The sequence below is a fragment of the Calidris pugnax genome, unplaced genomic scaffold (genome assembly GCF_001431845.1).
Source record: "Calidris pugnax isolate Ruff unplaced genomic scaffold, ASM143184v1 scaffold24, whole genome shotgun sequence".
Taxonomy (NCBI): Eukaryota; Metazoa; Chordata; class Aves; order Charadriiformes; family Scolopacidae; genus Calidris; species Calidris pugnax.
The window spans coordinates 18,334,991-18,357,227 of NW_015090922.1; the positions used below are offsets into that span (position 1 = coordinate 18,334,991).

Consider the following 22,237-nt stretch of genomic DNA (forward strand, 5'->3'; position numbering starts at 1 on the left):
GATTTTCTAGGATTCTTTCTGCTTAAGAAGATGGCATCTGCTTCCATTGATGGTAGCCCTTCTTTCCATTGGATCCTATGAAATGTCTACCTTTCAGAAAAGGTACGTTTATATAAAAGTAATCTTTGTGCTTTCTTTGGCAGTTGGTCAAAGAGGTCATAAATGGAAAATAAATGTCTTAGAAGATTTTATAAGAGATATATCTTTACTAGAAGATCCCCAATACAGAAATGAAGCAGTTAAACAATGGATTATCATATTTTAAGCTTATTTTTATTATTTTAACTTTTGTCATCAACTGGCTATGCATGGAAACCCCATGTTCACTTCAGAGTAGAACTGCAATTGTAAAATGTGCTTTCGTGTATTCTTGTAAAGGTCACTGCAGGATTGTTTAACTTCAGACAGCCATTTGCCATGCCATATTTCTGTGAACCTCACGGTTAGTAGATAAGGCTACTCCACACAGCTTTCACTATCAGCTTTTCATCATCTGTGTGCCATATTCTGCTTTCAGACATGCACAGTACTTTCTCATTGTTCTTTCCGTAGGCTCCCAGAGGCTAGAAATGCCTCACAAAAGCTCAGACGCAGGAAAAGGACGGTGATCAAAGCCCTAACTAGGAGCCAAGTTGAAAGACAAGGTGTATTGCACATTTGGGAAGTGATAATGTAAGAATGGCATTTTGGTGTCTTTAAATGAGGTCCATACACAGAGTTACAGAGTTGCTCTAGGTGGATTTTAACAAGGAAGTACGTCATGAACATTTTCAAAGAAAATCTGTTTTATCCAGCCATACAAAAATAGTAATTTGTGAACTATATGACTCATATCATGGTTCATCCTTTTTTTCTACAAGATGATTATAGTTAGAAGACTAGTATTTTGAACTCTCTGATGGTTTTCTTTGCATCCCCACGGGCAGCTGAGTGGGTTCCTTGGTGGTTGTGTCAGTGCTACAGGAAAGCAGGGCTGCTTCCTGGGTGCTGGTGAGTGCCCAAGCTATTTCCTCATTCCGAGGGTGAGACCTAAAGCTTCCTGCTGTTTTCCTTCTCTCCTCGATAGCTTTCTGGTTTCTCCTGGAGAGAGATCCTGCAGGGGGTGGGGGTGGCAATCAAAGCACAGTCCAATAGGTTATGTATCCGGGTGATCAGGAGCCGTTGAGTGCAGACAGTGAAACACATCTGCTCCATACTTTAGATATAGCCTCTGGAAGCAGATCTTTTCTTTCCTGCTTTTATTTTGTTTCCTCCTTCTCCAGAATATATTATTGATTTGGTGACCATTTTTTTTTTATTTATCCCAGCAACAGACTTGCTATGAAGTGCCTTAAGGTTCAGTGATACTGATAACATTTTAAGTTTAAAGAAGGGGTAAACAATGAGAGAAGAGATATTGCTGTTGTGTCGGAGAAAGTTATTTGTTGGCTGAGACTAAAACAGGACTGTGAGAAGTTTAAAGACATCTGAGCAGGCTGAATCGATTTACTAACAACATTCAGCTCTGATAAGTGCAGATAATTGGCCTGGAAAAATTTCATTTTTTAAGGAAAAATGCTTAAGTTACACCTTTTAAACATTTTTTTTAGCTTTTTTAAATTCAGTATGTGCACTTTGGCATGATCTGTAAAAAGTGGAAGACCGCCTTTGTAAAATCAGCTCTTAAAATTAGCTCTTAAATAGAGGAGGAAAGCGATGAAGCACAGTGCAAAAAGGTATGTTGAATTTTTTTTTCTTAATTTACATTAGCAGTACAACTTCATTTGGAATGGCTTGTGCTCACTGATCACCTCATTAAAGAATTCCCACAGATGTAGAATTGGAAGAGTAGAGAATGTGTTGAAGGGCTGAGGGAAAACTTACAGAGAGATTGCAGTAAAATGAGATGCAATAAAATAATATCCAACCAAAAGGATAGCAACTGAATCGAAAATTCAAAGTGTGTGAAAGGAGATACTTTTTGTTACATGCCCTAACTATGGTTTGGAAGTAGTTTCTTTGGAAAGCTGCTGAGACAGAATGGCAGAAGAGTGGGACACTGATAGGAACACCATCTGGAGCTGTAGGTCACTCTGTCACGCTGTGTAACGGATGTGAGTGCTGACCAGCTAGTTACCAGCTAGTTACCAGCTGGTAAGAGAAGGGAAAGGGATGCTACAATAAAATATCTGGATGTATCTGGCAAAGACGGGTGTGTGCCTACTCCCCACCGTCCGTATAGATGAGCTATAGGATGTGGCTGCTGTGCCTGCCCCGTATCTGCCATCTGTAAGGGATAAGGCCGGTGGCCGTGCCGGTGGGGCGGTGCGGGCTCTCACAGCTCCGGGCTGCGGGGGCGCCTCCCGCCCTTTCGGTTTCGCTTCCAGCCGGGGCGGGCCCTGCTGCGGGAAACGAAACCGGGGCGGCCCCCGCTCGCCCCGCTCAGTGGGGTGACGGCGCGACGGCCGACGGAGCTGCTGGGGACCCCGGGGCGCCTGCCGCCGCTCCGAGGTAACGGGGGGGGGAAAGGGGGGTGTGGGGTGCGTGTGTGTGTGAGAAACGGCACCGGGTGCTGGTTTTTCTTCCCCAGAGTGAATGATTCAGCCTTTTCCTGCCAAGAAATCTGCTAAGAAATCTGCTGTAATTACTCCGTTCTCTGCTCTGCTTCCGAAATGTAGTTTAGGAAGCGATGAGGCTTCAAAAACAGTTGAAGATCAGACACTTGAATCAGAAATTAGAATCATTGATCAGAAATTCATTTTCCATGAACTTTATGGTACTGGCACCAGTTTTCTCTTTCATATCACTGCAGTGGCCTGCCGGGATCAGGGGCCATCTCTGTAGTAGTCCTGGAGGCACAGACATAACTTTGAATATTGCTTTGCAGAACCTTTTTGAGATTGTGTCAAAATGGAACGTGAGTGTATGGACAAGATCAACAGATACTGTCAAAAGAATGATTATCTACTGCATTATGTTGAGACCGGGAGGAAAGGCCCATCTCACGATCCTGAGTAAGTTCTCTGTGCATGTCAATATACGGCAGGACTCTTCATGCAATGAATGGACTGGCTAAAGCTTGCAGTCATAAAAGTTAATTTGCTGATAGTGTGTATGTGGCACGAGAGCTGACTGAAATGATAAATTGAGTGGCAGGTGGGTGGGGAGGGTGTTGTGATTGGGAGAAAACCTCTTTCAGAGTTGATAACCCTGTTTTGGAAAGCAACTGCAATGCACGTGGTACTGGTAACTATATTGTAAGTGTGTTATGGATCTGTCATGAAATCTCTCAGGAGGTGATGAACCTTGCTCAGGTTGCAGCAAGTATTTCCATTTATGATGTAAGCTAGCTTAAGTGCTTTGATTTTTATTTAGTTTTAGAAAGCATGGAAATTATTTGTGATTTGTGTTGTAAATTTCTAACCATAAAGTTTGAGTGTATATTAATTGATTTGGTACCAACATGTTATATACGTTTGTTAACTTGAGGTCCATGGTGGATAAGCGTAACTGTCCATTTGGGACTAATTCATATAATACTGCTTCAAATAATGCTCAACCCAGATAATTAACTCATGGGTCATTGAGACTCAGACTGCAGATTTCCTCAGGATGCTTAAATAAAATGAAGAATTTTATATGCAAAGTCATAGCTGAATGTGTGCACTATTCAGCACTTAGATATGGGTTGGCTAACAAACCCTTTCCCAAAGAATGATTTTTCTTTTGTGCCCTTTTTTTTTTTTTTGGTAGACTGTTACCTGTGTGTAGAGTGTGTGGCACACTGTGGTGTGCCTTGTCCTGCTATTTTCCTCCTTAAGGTCTCTCATTAAGCCTTGCTTACACAGTGACTGTAAGCACTGTTCTGCATCAGCATTATTTTCCACCCAAATGTGTCATTAAAGGGAAGTGGAGAGTGAAGTTGCAATAGTGAAAAAAGTGAATTCCTGAAGTCATTCCACCATTTGAGACAAATTGTCCCCCAGAGAAACTCATGGGTAGAGTGTTTCTTTGTGTGACTCTATCTTCTTGACTGGGAGCTTGTGTATCTTGTGTGCTTTGCTGCAATCTGAAGTACAGGTGTACCCCGAGGTTATAATAACGGTCACTTTAATTTGATGCAAGTCCGTGCTGCCACCCACAGTAGAAATCTAGTTGTTATTTTCTCCTCTGTTGCGTTTTGTGCAGGACCAGTCAGATCTGGGTAAGAACTGATCTGGTGGAAAACCAGCCATTTGTTATTAGGTCACTGTGGTGGGTTGACCGCAGGCAGCAGCGAAACCCTCAGCCAGATGCTCACTCTCCCCCGTGGGACAGGGGAGAGAATCAGAAGGGTGAGAGGGAGGAAAATTTCTGGATTTAGGTAAAGATAGTTTAATAAGCAAAGCAAAGGTGTATGTGCAACCAAAGCAAAATAAGGAATTTACCAACTTCTTGTCATTGGCGGGCAGATGTTTACCCATTTCCAGGAAAGCAAGGCTTCATCATGTGTAATGTTTAGTTGGGAAGACAAACATTGTAACCCCAAGTGTCCCCTCTTCTTCCTTCTTTCCCCAGCTTTTATTTCTGAGTGCAATGCCATATGGCATGGAATATCCCCTTGGCCGGTTGCCCTGTCCCTTCCCAACTTCTCTCACACCCCAGCCTCCTTGCTGGGGTGTGAGCAGAGTGGGGAAAAAAGAAGAAAAGGCTTTGATGTTGTGCAAACACTGCTCAGCAGTAGGTGAAACATTGCTGTGTTATGTTTTAGTCCCAAGTCTGCAACACAGCACCATACCAGCTGCTCTGAAGAAAGCTGACTGCATCCCAAGCACAGCGCAGTCAGCCCTGAGCTGCATCAGCTCCCTGTTCTGACTCCTGGAGGTGCTGCACAGCTGTCCTGGGAGGGGGAAGGGGTCACTGGTTGAGTGTGGAAGGGCAGGACTGATCTTTTAGTTTATTTTTTTTGAAACTGCCTTTGAATTCATGCCTCATGAAGCACTGGACGTGTTTTTTGCACTTACTAAATAGCATATGTAGCAGTGTTTCAAAGGTGAGTGTAATGTCACGTCTGGATCCGTGAAATCAAGACTGGCTAATCTTTCCTGTCCATACAATTTTGCAGTGCTGAGATGTGTCCTGGTGTTAGGGCTTCACAACCTTACCTGTAAGGATGCTGGGATGCTGACCTCATGCATCCTTTTGCTTTTAAAAACTGAAATAGTTTGGCTTTTAAAAAGCAGTTAAGCATTTAAAAATACTGTTAGAACAAATAAAGTACATGCATTTGTGATGAAGGAGGAAACACTTAAAAAATATTTCTACTGAAGAATTATGATATAATAGATATTAGATAGAATAAAAACACATGAATACTTGAATACCTCCACTTTTAACTTCTAGTGCTTTGTAGATAATAAAAAGAAAGTTGAATCTGAACACGTTATTAAGTACATATGAGACAAAATGTAACAATGTTTTAGAATAGTTTCCTTCATTGCAGGTTCACGGTTGTGGTTAAAATAGACGGTATAGAATATGGTACAGGCACTGGTAAAAATAAGAAGGAAGCGAGAGCGGCAGCAGCAAAAATAACCTGGGAAATGATTGAGAATCAGGTGAGTAAACTGTATTTTTTTTTTATTTTTTTTGGTAGTAAAGGTTGAAGATGAATCTCTAAAAGTAGTCAGTAAAATATTGTTTTCTTTAATTCAAAAGAGCTTCTAATTATTTAAGTTGTTTGTGTTCTGTCTTATTCAGTGCTTTTCATTTCCTTGCTGTTCTACTACAAGGTTGCTACGTAATATTGCAAGTATTTCCTCCTCTGCTGTTACAGAAGGATGAGGAAACCTATTTGCCTTTGTTAAGCTGCCTTGGTATATCCAGAGTGGACAGTGTTCCTTTGTCATCTTGACAACTGTTCAGTAACTCGATGTCTTCAGAACACTTGCAGGGCATTATTCAGTGTGTCTGTTGCCACTCTGCTTGCTTTCACTTCGTCTTTGTTTCCTTGCCATTATATGCTTTATGGTATAGCAGATTCTGTGCTCTTTATCCCTCCTTGATTTAGTTTAGGTTTGAATTTTGCTCCTTTATTTTCTGCCATGTATTTTGTGGTAGCCATTCTTTATTTTTCTTTTTGACTTGGAATGCTTCTTAGCAACTTTTGAGTGAAATCTTTCCATACCTGTTTCCATATGCTTTTTACTGTCACCACCATTGCTTTAACATAATTGCTGCCTGTTTGCTAATATATTTTCAATGCTGCCTAATTATGAGACAGCTGAAAAGTCCTGCTTTCCCCAATTTTATATGCACTGGAGCGTTTTCAGCCCTTGCTAATGGCAGCATCAGCAGCATCCTGCTGCCATCCCTTCTCTTGGCTGTGGTTGGGCTGGGAGAAAATTCAGAAGGCAGCATAAGACATTTCATTTCATGAGACATTTCACAGCTTGTTCCCTGTCTTTTCTTAAAAGAAGTGGAAGGAGACATGGTGATAGGTTGTTAAAGACATTGGTGCAATACTTGGAAAACTGGTTTTACGTTTCTTTGGAAATTCAAAATGGGGCTCCATTAATGCAAACTTGGTATTTCTTAAAAATATTTTGAAACGCTGTCAGACCTTGCAGCTATATTAGATTGTGTGAACTGTTTATTTTAATATATTTATTGAGCTCAAGTTTTTAAGTTATCTGTTTTGTTTGGTTTATAGCCACAGAGTCCTTCAACTACGCAAGCTGCAGAATTAAATACAAGTCCAGTGACCTTATTACCTGCATCAGCCAGTGACTATGTCAGCCGACTAAATCTGTATTCACAAAGGACGTCACAAAAAGTTGATTATCCGAACAGGAACCGGACTGGAGCTGCCCATGCTCCCATGTAAGATGTACTTTGTCTTGGTACTCACTTTCAATACTTCTTTGTGTTTACTAACACTAACATTAGTTACCCTGACTATTGTTAGATGAATCTTTAGAAATACAGTAAAAATTTGGAGGGAGTCTCGAGAGAGTCCAGTGGAGCACCATTAAGGTGGTTAAGAGTTGGAGGATACGGCACAGGAGGAGAGGCTAAGAGGAGTGAGGTTTTTCAGCTGGGGGAAGAGATGGCATGATTATAAAATGGTAGTTTGTGTTCACAAATTCTCATTTTGGTTGTAGCTCTGGCACTTTTGTGGACCCCTCTCGGCCTGTGTTTTGGAGACCCCTAAGAACCAAGTGCCGAGGAGACCCTGTTTGTGTCCCCTTCTGTGTGTATTGCAGTCAGTGAGTTGTTGAAACATTCCAGTTAATAATAGCTGAGAGATTCTAAATAATATCTAGATATTTTAACTCTCCCATCAATATCTGCTGGAAAATTCCTCTTTCCCTGCAAAATCAGCCATTCTAAAAACTAAATTGCAGGTAGTTTGTTCTTCTGGGTTCATATGATATGATGCTATTAGTTCAACCCTAAAAAGTGCTGAATGCTCTCTGAAAATTAGTTATCTTGAAGGCATATCAGATTAGTTATCTACCGTTATTAATTAGACTAAGTGTATATTAGAAATACTGTTCTGAAGATGTATGTTTTGTATTTCCATTCTATAATGTCAATTGACTGTAGTCTTTTAGATCATTAAATTAAGACTTGTGATATGGGATCTAAAACTTTTTTCCCTTTTGTATTTTACAGATATTCTTATAGCTGTACAATTAGTGGTGTTTTGTATGGAGTTGGCAGCGGAAATTCTGCAGCTGCTGCAAAACAAGCTGCTGCAAAACAAGCATTTGAGAAGCTGGAAAAAGAAGGCTTTCTAACCGTATGTGCTATATTTAGCCTTAAGACAGAAGTTTAAATCTTGTAGCTTTATGAACAGATTTCCTCATTGCATTTAAAAGCATGTTCCATGGATTCCACTTAAGAGGGAAACAAGTCATATTTTGGTGGGTTGATTGGGCTACAGGATTCTGTTGGTTGTGTTTCTTTCACATTCAATTGCTGGATTAAAAAACCTCATAGTTGATATCTCTGTGTATTTCAGAATATGATCTGATACGTTGTCACTCAAGGATCCACATATATTAAACATTTCTGGATCCTGATTACTCTGATATACAGGTTGTCTCCTGTCTTGAAGTGTTGTCGAGCTAACTGGCTATGAACATAAATCTTATACTGCCTTCTGTTGGATCAAAAATCTATTGTAAAACGTGAGAAAGGCAAAAGCAGGAGTGCCTTCTGTAGCATTCCAGGGCAGTGTCTAGTGAAGCAATTGCTAACACCATTCTCTGGAGAGCAGAGATGTCTGTGTAACAAACAAAATGTAACTAGCAAAAACTAGTAAAGGCCTAGTACTCCAGAATTCCAAAAAATGGGCTTGGTTTGTTGGCTATCACAAAACCCATTAAGTTTTTTTTACTTTTTGTCAGGTTATCGTCTGTAACAATTGTAGATATTACTTTTAATGTTACATTTATGCTCTTATGACATGGGGGGAAAATAGAGAGGAAAAGAACCTCTACTAAGTATTTAGGATTAATGTTTTTAGTTAACCCCGATTTAGTAATCCAGGTTTCGCAGGGTTTTCACACTGAAGACATTGAATGTCTTTTTGTACAGACTCAGATTTTCAGTTCTGCTGATTACATTTACAAAATGTAAATGTACATATTACTTAATGTATCTTGTTTTTCACAAAGAACATTGCATATGCAGTAAGCAATGAAAACATTTGCTTTTAACAACTGTTACCCTTATCCTGATTTTTAATAGATCCCAGACTGTACTTCTGCAAATGTGTCTATATGGTCTCAATATGAGTGGGAAAATGCTCCCTGTGACAGGGCCCTCTGTTTTCACTCCTCCGGGTGGAAGTTAAGCAGATGCCTTTCTTCTGCAGGGCTTCCCTCCCCCCTCTTTGATTGGCATCTTTTGCACTAGGGATTTTTTTAACGAGATTTTGTTAAACATTCTTGGTTTTTCTTTTTTCAGATGCAAAATGAAAAATCTAACAGTGATTCTACATTTAGCGAACATAGTAATTCCTCTCAAGTGTCAACTCAGTCTGACTCGGAGTAAGTTGGGTTCACTGATGATGTGATAACAAAATGTATTTACTAATCTTAGAGGATCACGTGATCTCATTCTAAATAAAATCTGACATCATAGTTTCTTTACTGCAGTATAAAGTCATTTAATTTGAGCTTCTATTTCTTAGGCTTCAGAGCAAAATGTATTATGCAATTTTATGCGAGTCCTTACAGGTTAGCTTATAATGATTTTAGAGCTTTCTGATATATTTATATTTTGCCATGAGTAGTTCTTTCAGAAGTATTTTTACTGTGATGTAAATGGAATAAACTACCTCATTCAGTAGCATTATTTCACGCCATTTTTAACAGTCATTTTCCTATTGTGACACTCCTGTGAACTCAGTGTAATTCGTTTTCGGTACTTTCCTGTGCTCCACATCCTGCTTTCTTCTTTTTTTTTTTTAAAAAACTTTTTCATTCTCTATAAATCTTCATTTCCACCAAAGGGAGAATTTGTTTGGCAAAAGAAAATGAACATGCATAAAGTTTCATTTGTGATTTGGTCAAGCCTTTTGTGTCCAGCAGTTAATTTGACTGTAGTGCCATGATTGCTTCTTTGTCTTCTTTGTGCAATTGTAAAGCAAGCTGATATGTACAATGCTAGAGGTGGCTGCACTGCCTTGAAATACACATCTGTATTTAACCTATTTAATTGAAGGATATAACAGAACATAAATCATGTAGATATCTAGATATCATGGTATCATACCGTCGAGATAGAGACGTATATTAAAAATGTTATTGTTTTAATAGTTTTCCAGCATAAAGGTTTGTAGTTTAAAGCAGTCATGATTGTTAATGCTTTTTCAGGTTATTGCTTTCAAAAACGGTGTATTTTTTATGCTGCTTTTTTCTTGTGGCAATAATTTTATTTATGATTGTGTTACTTCCACTTAAAACTAGCCTATTATTTTTCAATAACAGCAGTATTTGCTTTGAAGACTCAGCTACCAAGTTGGAAGAAAAAATGGGTGTCATGGCAATATGTGGAAAGCCTTCACCTTTTCAGGTATAGTACAAAAATGGTCTTCCTCATAATTACATTTTAGACACTGAATAGAGCAAGCTTCTTGACTGAGCGTAGCATCAGCTTGTTCCTTTATCCACTAATCACTAGGAAACACAAGCATTTTTCATAAGAATATTCAGTACTTACTGTTAGCCATCAGTCATTTACTGCTGAGCTGTGGTCTCAATTTGTGTACTGGTGACCAAATGGGCAGTACTGCCAAGAAAAGGGATGAATCTAAGCTAATGTTTTTCTGTGGAAGGATGATGATGTCAGAGATAGCACATGGGAACAATTTTAAGTGAAGATACGGCTTCATTCTTACTACATTTTTCATATAACATATGAACAGATTTATACACAATTCCTAGCTACATTCACAGACACATTCTAAACTAAGTGTAGTGAAAATATTCAGGATATTTTACTTAGTTTTTTCTCTCTTTTTCACACAGAGACGCACAGAAAGTTCTTCCCTGAAACCCCCGAGGTACGTGTTGCTATCTCCCATAAACTATTGTTGCAAACCACTTTAGTGTTTCTGCATCTAGCAAACAAATGCTACTATTGGGAGGTACATTTCTTTTCTTATGTCCCATATTAGAAAAACAGCTCATAAGTTTTGCTTTTATCCTTATTAAAGAAAATTGGCAGCTAATTTTGGTAATGCAAAAAAAAAGGAAGAGAAAAAAAAGATGTCACATTCAGATGAAAGTGTGCCAGATTCGGACACAAACACCAGTCCTTACACTGTGAATGTAAGGTAAGAAGGATTTTTTTTAATAAGATCTGTATGGTAATTACAGTATGTAGTGCTCTAGATTTGTTCGCTTATTTATAATAGAATGTGGGAAAGTACTGCTATAAAAAGAACTTCCAAAGAAAACTGGCATTTGAGATTTTTTTTTTTCCGGACATTTCAAGTGTATTATAGCAACTGACATGCAATGATGTTTAATACTTACAACTAAAAGTAATTTATATGAAGATGTGAGGGTAATTACCCTTCATAGTTTCAAGGCTAATTTTCCATTGTTTTTTTAATCTTCAAGACTATGATTTAGACCTGTGGAGGTGTTGAGTGATCCCTGTAGAATGATATTTCAACACATGTATTAAATCTGTCAGGATCATATTTGTATCTTGTAAATTTAATGTTAAGTATACTTGTTATATATATGCTTTTTTTTTTTTTTTAAAGATTTCTTGAGAGTTTTAAAGATATAGAGCCAATTGGTGATGGTGGTTTTGGGAATGTTTTCAAAGCAACAGCAAAGCTTGATAAGAGAACCTATGCAGTCAAACGAGTTCGCTTCACAAAGTATGTACTGTATATTTACTTATTTTTTTTTTTATTTTAGGACAACCTTAATCAAGATTTTAGTACTTTGTTTTGTCTTTTTAATAACCCTAGGAGAATTTAAGCAATTTGCATTATTAATTGTCCATTCTTTCTGGTAAACTGTTTTCTTTATATCTAAGTGAAGCTCAAAATGACATGTAACATTGCTAATTTTTGCATGCACTGGAATAGCTTCAGATGCAGCTGTAAAAAATTAGATTTGTGAAGTTCTGCTTTCTCTGAACACACTAGTGCTGCGATTATTAATGTTGCAAAATGTGTTTGAGGAAAACCTGCTGATTAATAGAACATTGAAAATAGCACTGTTACTTTTGACAAGTTACATGGAAAATTTACTTATCAGTAATGTGTAACGTAATTAGGGAAAAAAGAGAAAAATTAAAGTAATACATTTTGTGGTTTGTAATTGGAAAACTCTCTATATATGACCGATTATTCTCACACTGTGTTACTTGTCCCTTATATATTTCAACAGAGAATGATGATCTTAATTTTTTTTAAAAGTAATTTTCTGTAACCAGTACCTAGTGGAGTATTTTATCAGCAGCTGAAAAACTTTTATTTATTTTTAGGTAACCTATTTGAAAAGTTTCAAGTTGTTGGAGATTCTTGTCCCTTATGTTGTGTAACTGCTCTTCAAATTTTTGTGTTCTTCACAAATATATGTTATTTTCATTTGTATTGCAATCCTGAGAACTATACTAAAAAACCTTCTAGTGGTTCTTCAATTAAAGAGTGCGGGTCTGCTGATGGGTTTGAACATACTTCACTAGGCAATGTTACAACAGCAAGTGCAGGCCAAATTTAGTAATAGTTCTTCATGAGTGTTTGCACTGATTTCTGTATATGTAAACAAAATTCACAGTGGTGAAGTACACTATCTGTATACTGCTACTTGGTATCATGTCTTTTATTTAACCTAGTATTAAATTTTTATAGGGAGATGTCATTTGTTTTCCTTTTTTCCCCCTTCAAATAGGAATGTAAAGCGTGAAGTAGAAGAACTTGCAAGACTTGAACATGAAAACATAGTGCGGTATTCTTGTAGCTGGGAAGGAGACGACTATGTAACTGATCCACACACAGGGTAACTACAAGACAGTAGTTGGCACTCACAAACTTGTTTGCCATAGTGAACTCTGTGTTGTAAAAAGAAAGGCTGAAGATTGGTTATAAATCATTATACACATTTAAATGTATACACATACATACTTCTGTTAGGAAAAAGGGCACAGTGCTTTTCAGCAGCAGGTCGTATGTAATTAAGTACATTTATATCTTATTTTTCTTGATGAATAAGATACATTACGTAATTTTATCTTTCTCCTCTTTCTTAATATACAGAACTTGCTGAATCTATAGAGGAGTGTAAGAAGGCAGAACTCAAAATCTGGGGCTAGAATTAACAACAGAAACTAAAAAATTGTGTGGCAGTTGGTTGCCAAATTCCTGATTGGAAGTTTCCTTTTTTTAATAAGTACTGTTCAGCCAGTAGGTCTCATAGATTTAATTACTTCTCTAAGTTAGCAGTTTAACCGTGATGCCTGAAACAGTTTTGGTTGTTGAGAACAGAAATACAAAACGAAATGCTCTTTCATTTAAGGTAGTATTTCAAAACGAAGAACTTCTGGGAAGACAGTAGTGAGACTTTTACTCCTAAGTTAGGTTATTAACTTTTCAAAGCTTCTGTGGCAAGCTTTTTTCACTAGCTGTAAATTCAGACCCTTTAGATAGGTTGCCACACTTACCCAGAGTCATAAAATATTAATGGATTCAAAATTATGGTTGGCATGGTATGTGTTCATTGTGCTCAGTAAATGAGGAATAAAATGGGGAAAAAAAAATATCTGGTGTCAAAACCCAACCATTAATATGTTGGAGTCTCCGTATCACATGCATTTTATATTGAACAGTTATTGGGTAAAAGACAGAAAACAAGCCCTCAAAGCCAAGATCCCAGCCTGGAATTCCACTTAGTGCCCTGACCTCAAGGTTTACAGAGAGTCCCTAGCCACTTATTTTTTCAATGCCTCAGGTGGCTTTATTTCTGGGCATTCAGATCACACAGTGCAAGGTGGAAAAAGTGGTGCCTCCTTTTCATGTTGTCCTTTCCCTCACCATCTCCAGCCTCAGCCTGTCCGGTGGGCTGATGGCGAGGGAACTCTTCTGGAAAGTGTAAGGCTGTAGGTGGGTGAATGTATTTCATCCACATTTCCAGATCTCAGAAGGGTTTCTCTAACTTGCAGACTGATGTCACAGATGGTCACCCCTTCTTGAAGGGACAGAGGTTGAAAGAATGTGATCATTCTGGGTAGGAGAGGAAGGCTGCTGCTGTGTTTGTTGAGCAGAATGCAGATACTTGCCAGGGACTTGCAGCAGTTCCTGGAGGGCAAGATGGGAGCCAAGCACAGTGTTATTTCTTCCTGTACAGGACATGCCTCTAGATACAAGGGGAGCAGAATTTGGGTACACAGAAAACTTCCAGTGTGAACAAGGAAGCAAGCAAAACATTAGGAATATTCCAGGTGTACATAGCAAATGAGCTTTGGCTTGCAGTTCTATTTGTTTATATCTTGTATAAATTGGTCTAGGATCTTTTTAAAAATCAAGAGACTAGCAGACTTTGTTTTGGGGGAGTCTAAAAATAATAATCTTTAAAAAGCCTTCTTGTTAATTAAGAAGAACCTGAGAGTCATTGATGGCTTGGGAGGAATTGTATCTTGCCAATTTCAATATGGTATATAATTTTCTTTTGCAGGCAGAAGTCAGAAAAAATTCACTGTCTTTTCATCCAAATGGAATTATGTGAACAAGGGCCATTGGATAACTGGATTGAAAAGAACAGACTAGACCGAGAGTATCGCAAGATGGCAAAAAACATATTTTTACAAATACTGAAAGGAGTGAAATATATTCATTCTGAAGGGTTAATTCATCGAGACCTCAAGGTAAGTAGGATAGGTCATTAAAAAAAAATTAGGTGAAAACAGTACTTACTGGAATTTCAGAAAATGTTAAGTTGTTCTAGTCTTTCCTTAGTCTATTATGTACTCTACAAGTGTGCTGCTTCTGATATTACTAGGGATTAATTATTATTTTTTTTACCAACTGCCTGGACTTCATCCAAAATCAGAAGGTAAACTGGAGGATATCAGAATGCAGTACTTCAAAAAATCAGTAGTCATCAATTAACAGACATTTTCAGTGTATTATTTATTACTGGGTCACAAGACTGCCTACCGGAAAAAGAAATACTAACTTCACTTGATGAAATTATTAAAAGAAAGTGAAAAGTTGAGTCTAGGAAGTTTGCTCTTGCCAGATCGTAAAGGGGGAGTTTATCCTAATACATACTGTGTTCGATAAGAGCATACTCCTAATTGCTCTTGTATCATGTATGCATACAAACATTTGAATGCTACTTTTTTTTGATAGAATTTCAGTCTCTACAAGAATACAATCATAAAAAGATTTTATTTCATTATAAAGGTTATAAAGGACAATCTTGCAAGCCTTCAGGGCTTCATATGCCAGCTATAATGTTGCTTACAGATTCTTGAATCGCTTTGTGAAAAAGTCATTTGTGTGGTGATGTTCTGAAAACAGCTGTAACAGAATGTTGATTTAGGATTAATGTTGATTTATTAACATTAATGTTGATCTAGGATGCTCTTCAACTTGTATGATGGCTAATTCCAAACAACTAGAGAGTATTAGAGTGGAGAGATGATACAGTGATGCCGTCCTTGATGCATATTCCAAGGATGTCCCATCCCTGGAGGTGTTCAGGGCCAGGCTGGATGGGGCTTTGAGCAACCTGGTCCAGTGTGAGGTGTCCCTGCACGTGGCAGGGGGGTTGGAACAAGATGATCTTTAAGATCCCTTCCAACCCAAACCATTCTATGATTTTATGATATTCCCTTCCTCTCAGGACTTCCAGTAACCCAAAATTTATGGACTTCTTGAGCCAGAAATTGAAACCTTTTGCATTTTGCATTCATAGTGTAGTTCCAGATCATCTTCACTGCCAACTTGTGAAATCTTGTCTTATGGACAGATACACTCATATCTTCTAGAGCTTTTCTGTGGGGTTATTGCTACAATACTGGAATGAACCACACATACACGCTCATTATTTTCCCTAGATGCCTGGGAAAAAGAGGCCTAATAAGTGCCTTCTGTCCTCATCCATTAATTCTTAGCTTTTCCCACTCTGTGCTATGTATTTTCTTCCTCCTTCAGTCCTACTTTATTTTCATCTCGACTCAATCTCCTACTTTTCCCTATTCCTATGAATTTGCTGCCCCAGTCCCTTATCCATGGCATCTAGCTGTAACCTGTGTCCAAGTCCTATTGCTAAATTGTCTGTCTGCGTTTGAATTTAGGAATTTTTTTCCCCACTTTGATCTGCTGTCAGCTTAGGTGCTTGGCCATCTGAGATCTTCATGTCCCAGGATGAAAGCTGCAGGATAGGTTCAAGCTGAGATTAATCCCTTTTGTGCCTGGTATGAACGGAGTCTTCAAATAGTGTAGCCAGGTATAGGTACTGTAATGAATGTGTGTGGACATGGTCAAACCTGAACAGAACTGCATTGGGATGCCTGTAGTAAAGCCCTAACTCTGCAATTGACTTAGTACAGATAACCCTGCTATGCCTATGAGAAACCATCATTTGAGTGGCATTCCATGGGAGTCTAAATGCTTTGCCCAAGTGTAGCAAATCCCAGGGCTAGGATTGAAGACAAAAAAGCACTTCTGAATAGAAAATGTTATATGCACAATGTATTTGAAGGGCATTAAAGCATGATATAGTTATGACTGAACTGGTGGAAAAAAATGTTGCAGTTATTGTGGCATGTACTACTTTAAATTTAGTTTATGTTTTTAAAAATTAATTGAACTTTTTTCTGTTTCCCACCCCATCAGTTTCTTAATGCTGATTTATGGGAACAATTATGAAATTTTATGGGGAGCACTTTTGTGGCTGATAATGCTTGACCATAAACCTTGGCCATATGGTGATTATTTTTTTTTTAATATATATCTAGCCTCAGAATATATTCCTATCACATGAAGATAAAATAAAAATAGGTGACTTTGGTCTTGTGACTTCTGTGGCATATGGGACTCTGACCAGGAACAGAGGAACAGAATCTTATATGGCACCAGAACAGGTAATTATCCTTCTATACTAGTGTCTCTCTGTAACTGTATTTGCCTTATAAACTCAGCACTGGATATTCTCAATCCTAATATAACTAAACCAAGTTGCCTGAAGTTCCCTGGTGTGACTGTATACAAGGATAACTCTATTCTGGAGAAAGCTGTCTGCAGGTGTGGTCATTTTATTTTGCTGTGCTAACCTGCCGGGTGAGACACTGCATGCTGTAAGAAATGCTCTTGCAAAAGCAGGCTGCCAGCCATGTATTTCAGTTTGAATTTAGGATCTTTGTTATCTGTGGCATTTGAGTCCTTCTATTTGTTTCATTATTTGTGATGGAGAGATATTGGCATGCCTTTTCTGTATAGGTCTGTAGAAGTCTTGATTTTAGTGTATTTATTGTGACATAATAGCCACTATTTAACAATTCTGTAGCAGAAAGGGTTAATGACTGATAAGAAGGTCAAGTAGGGCCAGTCCTGTAGCCTTCGGTTGGAAATTTCTACTGACTTAAAATTTTGCTTTAAATGTGCTGTCCAGTTGGATTTGACACCTATATTGTTCTTGTTCTCATCTTTGTAGTACGGAGACGAATACGGAAAGGAAGTAGATATTTATGCACTAGGATTAATTTGGTTTGAAATTCTTTCAACAGTTAGTCGTCATGAGAAAAGTAAGGTATGTAATCTTTAAATTAAAAAGTCCTGCTGTCATTGTTTTGCCTTGCTGCTGGTATTGCATACTAGAAGTAATCTGTTTATCTAAAGTACTGTCACTATTTACATCTTGCCCTTTATTCTTTGTTCTCTTCACTGGCTGGATGGCTGTGCCCAGCAAGTTGACATTAATGGGGCAAAATCCAGTTGGTGCCTGGTCACCAGTGGTGTCCCTCAGGGCTCGGTTTTGGGGCCAGTCTTGTTTAATATCTTTATTGATGATCTAGATAATGGGATTGAGAGCGCCCTCGGTAAGTTTGCAGATGACACCAAACTAGGTGGGAGTGTTGATCTACTTGATGGTTGGAAGGCTCTACAGAAGGATCTGGACAGGTTGGATCAATGGGCCAAGGCCAATGGGATGAGGTTCAATAAGGCCAAGTGCCGGGTCCTGCATTTCAGTCACACTAACCCCAGGCAACACTACAGGCTTGGGGAAGAGTGGCTGGAAAGCTGCCTGGCAGAAAAGGATCTGGGAGTGTTGGTAGACAGCCAGCTTAACATGAGCCAGCAATGTGCCCAGGTGGGCAAGAAGGCCAACAGCATCCTGGCCTGTATCAGGAACAGCGTGGCCAGCAGGAATAGGGAAGTAATTGTGCCTCTGTACTCAACACTGGTGAGGCCTCACCTTGAGTACTGTGTTCAGTTTTGTGCCCCTCACTACAGGAAAGAACATTGAGCTGCTGGAACGTGTCCAGAGGAGAGCCACCAAGCTGGTGAGGGGTCTAGAGAACAAGTCGTATGAGGAGAGGCTGAGGGAACTGGGCATATTTAGTTTGGAGGAGGCTGAGGGGAGACCTTATTCCCCTCTACAAGGAGGTTGTAGAGAGGTGGGTGTTGGCCTCTTCTCCCAAGTAGATAATGACAGGACAAGAGGAAGTGGTCTAAAGTTGCGGCAGGGGAGGTTTAGATTAGATATTAGGAAGAATTACTTTACTGAGAGGGTGGTCAGGCACTGGAACAGCCTGCCCAGGGTGGTGGTGGAATCACCATCCCTGGAGGTATTTAAGAAGCGTGTAGACATGGCTCTTCAGGGCATACTATAGTGCCCAAGATTATTGGTTTATGGGTGGGTGGGATTGGGGTGTTGTGTGTGGTGGTGTGGGTTTTTTTTGGTGGGTTTTTTTTTGGTGGTTGGACTTGATCTCAAAGGTCCCTTCCAACCATGATGATTCTGTGATTCTTTTTTTTTTTTAAGGCCTGTAAGTCCTTACACCTTGGTCAAAATGTAGTAACTGAAGAAATATTACTGGTTCTATTTCACTTATGTCCTACTGACATACACATTAAAGCCAAGCATGCTAAAGAATAATGTCTAGCAAAAAAGGTTTCAAGTTTCTGATAAATCTTTTTGTTTGATCAGAGTATTTGAGGGGAGTACTTTTCTAATTTTAGAAAATAAAAATTATGAATGGGAGAGTTTTGTCGCTGCCGTGACCATCTTCACTGCACAGCAGAGCAAGAACAAAGTGTCCATAAAGCCTAAAAACTTGCAGTTTTCCAAAATGAAAACAAAAGTGATTTGGAATATATAGCTTTAATTGAAATAATATTTTACTTCCAAAAGAAAACCAGTGTTACTTAAGCTTCTTTTTTGAAAAGGTATCTTTTATGTGTCTTTTGCTTTTTTGTGGTACTTTGAACGTTATTAGTGTAACAGCTCATATGCTCAGACCTATATATCTGTAGAATGGCAATGTAGCTGCTGAGTATCTTGTATAAAGTAATTTTTACATGGTTGGACGCAGGAGCTCTTGAACACTGTTAGCTCAGTCCTTTTGCCATACAAGAAAACCACACCAATGTGTCTGTTCCACTCACAGGTTCAACTCGGCTCTGTTTAGCCGCCTTGTAGTATTTTCTGAGACATCTTGTTCCTGCTCACAGCTGACTGCAGATGTGTCCACAGGCCCAATAGCGTTTATAGGCAAAAGGGCAAATCATTTATTATTATTTATTTAATCTTGTTTCCTTAAAGCATAAAAACCTTGTGCCTGTAGGCAGGTGGGGAGGTCAGCTGGATGGAAAAGTCCTAGGATGGTCTTCAGCTGCTCCATTAGCTTAAAAATAATTCCACTTAATGGCTGGCAAACCCTGCTGAAAGAACGTAATGTAAAAGTGAAGGTGATGATTATGAGCTGAGTAACTGGTTCAGCTGACGATCACCAGCAGATAATGTCACAGGCCTAAACCTACTGCTGAAAAGTACGAAAAAACTTGAAGTTCATGAGAGCTGTTGTTTTACTGGATACTGGTTATAAAGACTTGGTAAGCCAGGCTATAGCATCCATAAGAGTAACTAATGATTCAGGACGCATAGGTAAGCGTGCCCATCATCTTCTTCAGGCACGTATTACAGTAGTTAACAGCAAAATGAATGATACGGACTGCTCTGTTTACCCAGAAAGTCACATCATGGGGAAAATCACAGTTGTTATCTAGAAACAGTTTCTGAAAGCATGTAATTAGAGATCCTCTATAGTTAAGTTGCTTTGGGCTCCACATAGCATTTTCTGCAGTGACATAGAAATAAGTGTGTGGTACCGTACGAGGTAGAAGGGAGGAAGTACACCTGCTTGGCTTGCAAATAGTCACATCCAAAGTAGGAAATCTAGTCGTCTTGCCTTTTTTTTTTTTTCTAAAGTGGTAAGAGGATATAAACCCACTACTTTTAAATTCAGGAAAGAAGGATAATGGTTCTGAAATCGAGAGGATTGCTGAAACAAACACATCATTACAGGGCGTGAAGCCTTTAAGCTTAAAAAGGGACTACAATTGATGAAAAGACCATAAAACCAAAATGAAGTATAACTAAATGGAAAAAACTTTTAAACCGTTTACTGTTACTTTCTTTTTGAAGCCTCACCGTTTTTGTAAAATTGTATTTTCCTAATTTCTTCACTAAATTATATAGGTCATAAAGTGAGATGCAAAATATAGTCAGTGAAAACATACTGAAACTCTTTTATGAATTTCAGGTATGGGATGATGTTAGAAAAGGTAAACTTTCAGAGAGCTTCACCAACCGTTTTCCAACAGAGGTATGGGATTTTAATACATTATTTCAGTTAGTTTATTTACTCATAAAAAATAATTTATTGACATTTAATTTCTTTCTGTAGGCATCCATAATCAAAAAGATGCTTTCAAAAGACGCTTCAGGAAGATACACTGCATCTGAAATACTTGACTTTTTAAAACCTGATCAGAAAGGCAACTCATTTAAAACTCATACTCAGTAAACGCCTTTTAAAAGGTTTCAGACTGTGTTTAAATCCAGAGTTTGATGTCTGCTGAAACTGATGAAATAATCATAAAAAAACAGAAGCAACAAGATGACTTAGGATACGTCTTTTCTTTGGTGTTTCACCTTCCTGCCATTGAGGAGCTCATCAGTCAAAAAGGTCACATCACCATTCAGGCCCATCAGCTGCAGACAGGACAGCAGACTTCTGCAAGCAATCACTTGTGATTTTTACCTGGAAACACAGGTTGTGGATGAGCTGCACTGTATTGTACAATAAGGACAGGAACCTAGTCCTTGTCTCCGAGAAGATTAAGTTGACGTAATTCTAACTGGCCTGTGGCAAATCCCTGTATGCGCGCTGTTAACATGTGCTGCATCCATTGTCATTTGAGGTTATCTATTGCCTTCCATGGAAGAAGTGCTGTCTTGTGGTATGTGACTCAAACCTTTCTGACTTATTCAGTGATATTTTAAAAAATTACTAGAACTGTTAATACCAAGACTAATTTTGGTAGAAAAGATACTAGGAATAGGTGTGGGTTATTCTTCACTGAATTTCAGTTCTTTAAGGTGAAGTTTCTTATCTCTATGCACCTGTTGAATATCCAGCATCTTCACTGTTCTAGAATTTAAAAGTACATTCTTTTAAAGTAATCATTCCTTGAGAATTTAAGTGTTAAGCATTCAGCTACTCGGAGATTTCTGAGCAGAAAAATGGCTACTATGTACAGTAAATTAATGTATGCTTTTTCTGAAATGTTAAATGGGTTAAAAGTGGGTGCTTGGTTAAAAGGAGTAATATAAATGAATGCATAGTAACTTTTACATTCTTATGGAAATTGCTTGCCTGCTGCAAGTATCTGTTACTAAATAAGAATCTGATTTTACATCTTTTTGTAAAACCTGAAGTTAGTTGTTTGTTTGGTTTTTTCCTCCTTATATGAATCACAAATATATTGAGCATTTCACTATTCTGGACTAATCAGTATTTCCTTGCAGTGGTCAAGTTCTGAGAGAAATTATATCCTGACACAAAATACCACTAGTTCTACTTCCTCTTCCCTTTCACCCATAAATTGACTCTTACAATATGAAAATTGTTACACGACAAACTTTGGTTGAATATCCTTTACAGTTCTTCGACAGAGCACCCATAATACCATTACATTCTTACTGTTAAGTAATACTGAGCTTGTTCTAGTAGGTTTTGATACTTTTTTTTTTTCATAGTATTTGTATACTTCAGCAGTACCTTTCTATTTGTGACTGTTTACAGTAGTGACTGCTGTTTCCTAAAAATGAAAGGTCTATTAAAATGTATTTTTGATATTTAAAAAACCAAACAACTCAACAACATGATCTGGTACTATTTGGTTATGCAAAATATGCATCTTTACATATAACAGAATATTGATTCTAGTAACATCACTGGAATATTTTACAAGCTTTTTTTTTTTCCCCCCACCAGGTCTAAGGTGGTAAGGAAAAAAAAAAAAAAAAGTCTGATGTTTAGTCATCTCTGTAAAGATGAAAAAAACCACCTGTTTAACACATAATATAACAGAGCAACTAGCCAATATTTATTCCGTTACTCAAACTCAAATTTTATTATAAGCTGATCTTGTTCAGTTGGGCAGGGCATAACCAAAGACTGTGGAAGGCCTAACCGTCCTCTCAATTATGGTACTTCAATTATAAATGCAAAG

General features: G+C 38.3%; 2 protein-coding genes across 16 annotated transcripts in view; one reads left to right on the forward strand and one right to left on the reverse strand.

The window, feature by feature from the left end:
* EIF2AK2 (eukaryotic translation initiation factor 2 alpha kinase 2) lies at nucleotides 1–21,502 on the forward strand. 5 transcript variants are annotated; one of them, XM_014950721.1, is made up of 17 exons: nucleotides 1–102; nucleotides 553–672; nucleotides 2,867–2,993; nucleotides 5,462–5,576; nucleotides 6,671–6,840; nucleotides 7,636–7,762; nucleotides 8,935–9,017; nucleotides 9,960–10,044; nucleotides 10,500–10,534; nucleotides 10,688–10,807; nucleotides 11,246–11,365; nucleotides 12,387–12,494; nucleotides 14,166–14,355; nucleotides 16,456–16,581; nucleotides 17,151–17,246; nucleotides 20,263–20,325; nucleotides 20,407–21,502. In XM_014950721.1, exons 3-17 carry the CDS (start codon nucleotides 2,890–2,892, stop codon nucleotides 20,524–20,526), a joined length of 1,662 nt encoding a protein of 553 aa, XP_014806207.1. In that variant the 5' UTR covers nucleotides 1–102; nucleotides 553–672; nucleotides 2,867–2,889; the 3' UTR covers nucleotides 20,527–21,502. The 5 variants fall into 5 exon arrangements, with proteins under 5 accessions (XP_014806207.1, XP_014806208.1, XP_014806209.1 ...); XM_014950722.1 differs by lacking the exon at nucleotides 553–672 and having other exon boundaries at nucleotides 84–102; XM_014950723.1 differs by lacking the exons at nucleotides 1–102; nucleotides 553–672 and adding an exon at nucleotides 1,699–1,715.
* Nucleotides 12,534–22,237, reverse strand: part of GPATCH11 (G-patch domain containing 11) — a 15,704-nt gene continuing 6,000 nt past the window's right edge. For 2 of the 11 annotated variants that reach the window (XM_014950725.1, XM_014950727.1), the window contains one exon: nucleotides 12,534–13,789. In XM_014950725.1, coding sequence (XP_014806211.1) covers nucleotides 13,537–13,789 — 253 coding nt within the window. In that variant the 3' untranslated portion in view covers nucleotides 12,534–13,536. Of the gene's footprint in view, nucleotides 13,790–18,805; nucleotides 19,382–20,309; nucleotides 21,154–22,237 lie in introns of those variants that run through there. The other 9 variants (XM_014950731.1, XM_014950732.1, XM_014950730.1 and 6 more) reach the window with 7 other exon arrangements.

Excerpts from the sequence above, each read along its gene's own strand:
- EIF2AK2 (XM_014950721.1), top strand. The coding sequence starts at position 2,890 with ATGGAACGTGAGTGTATGGACAAGATCAACAGATACTGTCAAAAGAAT. Across the intron at positions 7,763-8,934 it reads AAAAAGAAGGCTTTCTAACC|ATGCAAAATGAAAAATCTAA; the intron begins GTATGTGCTATA and ends TTCTTTTTTCAG. Across the intron at positions 20,326-20,406 it reads CCAACCGTTTTCCAACAGAG|GCATCCATAATCAAAAAGAT; the intron begins GTATGGGATTTT and ends TTCTTTCTGTAG.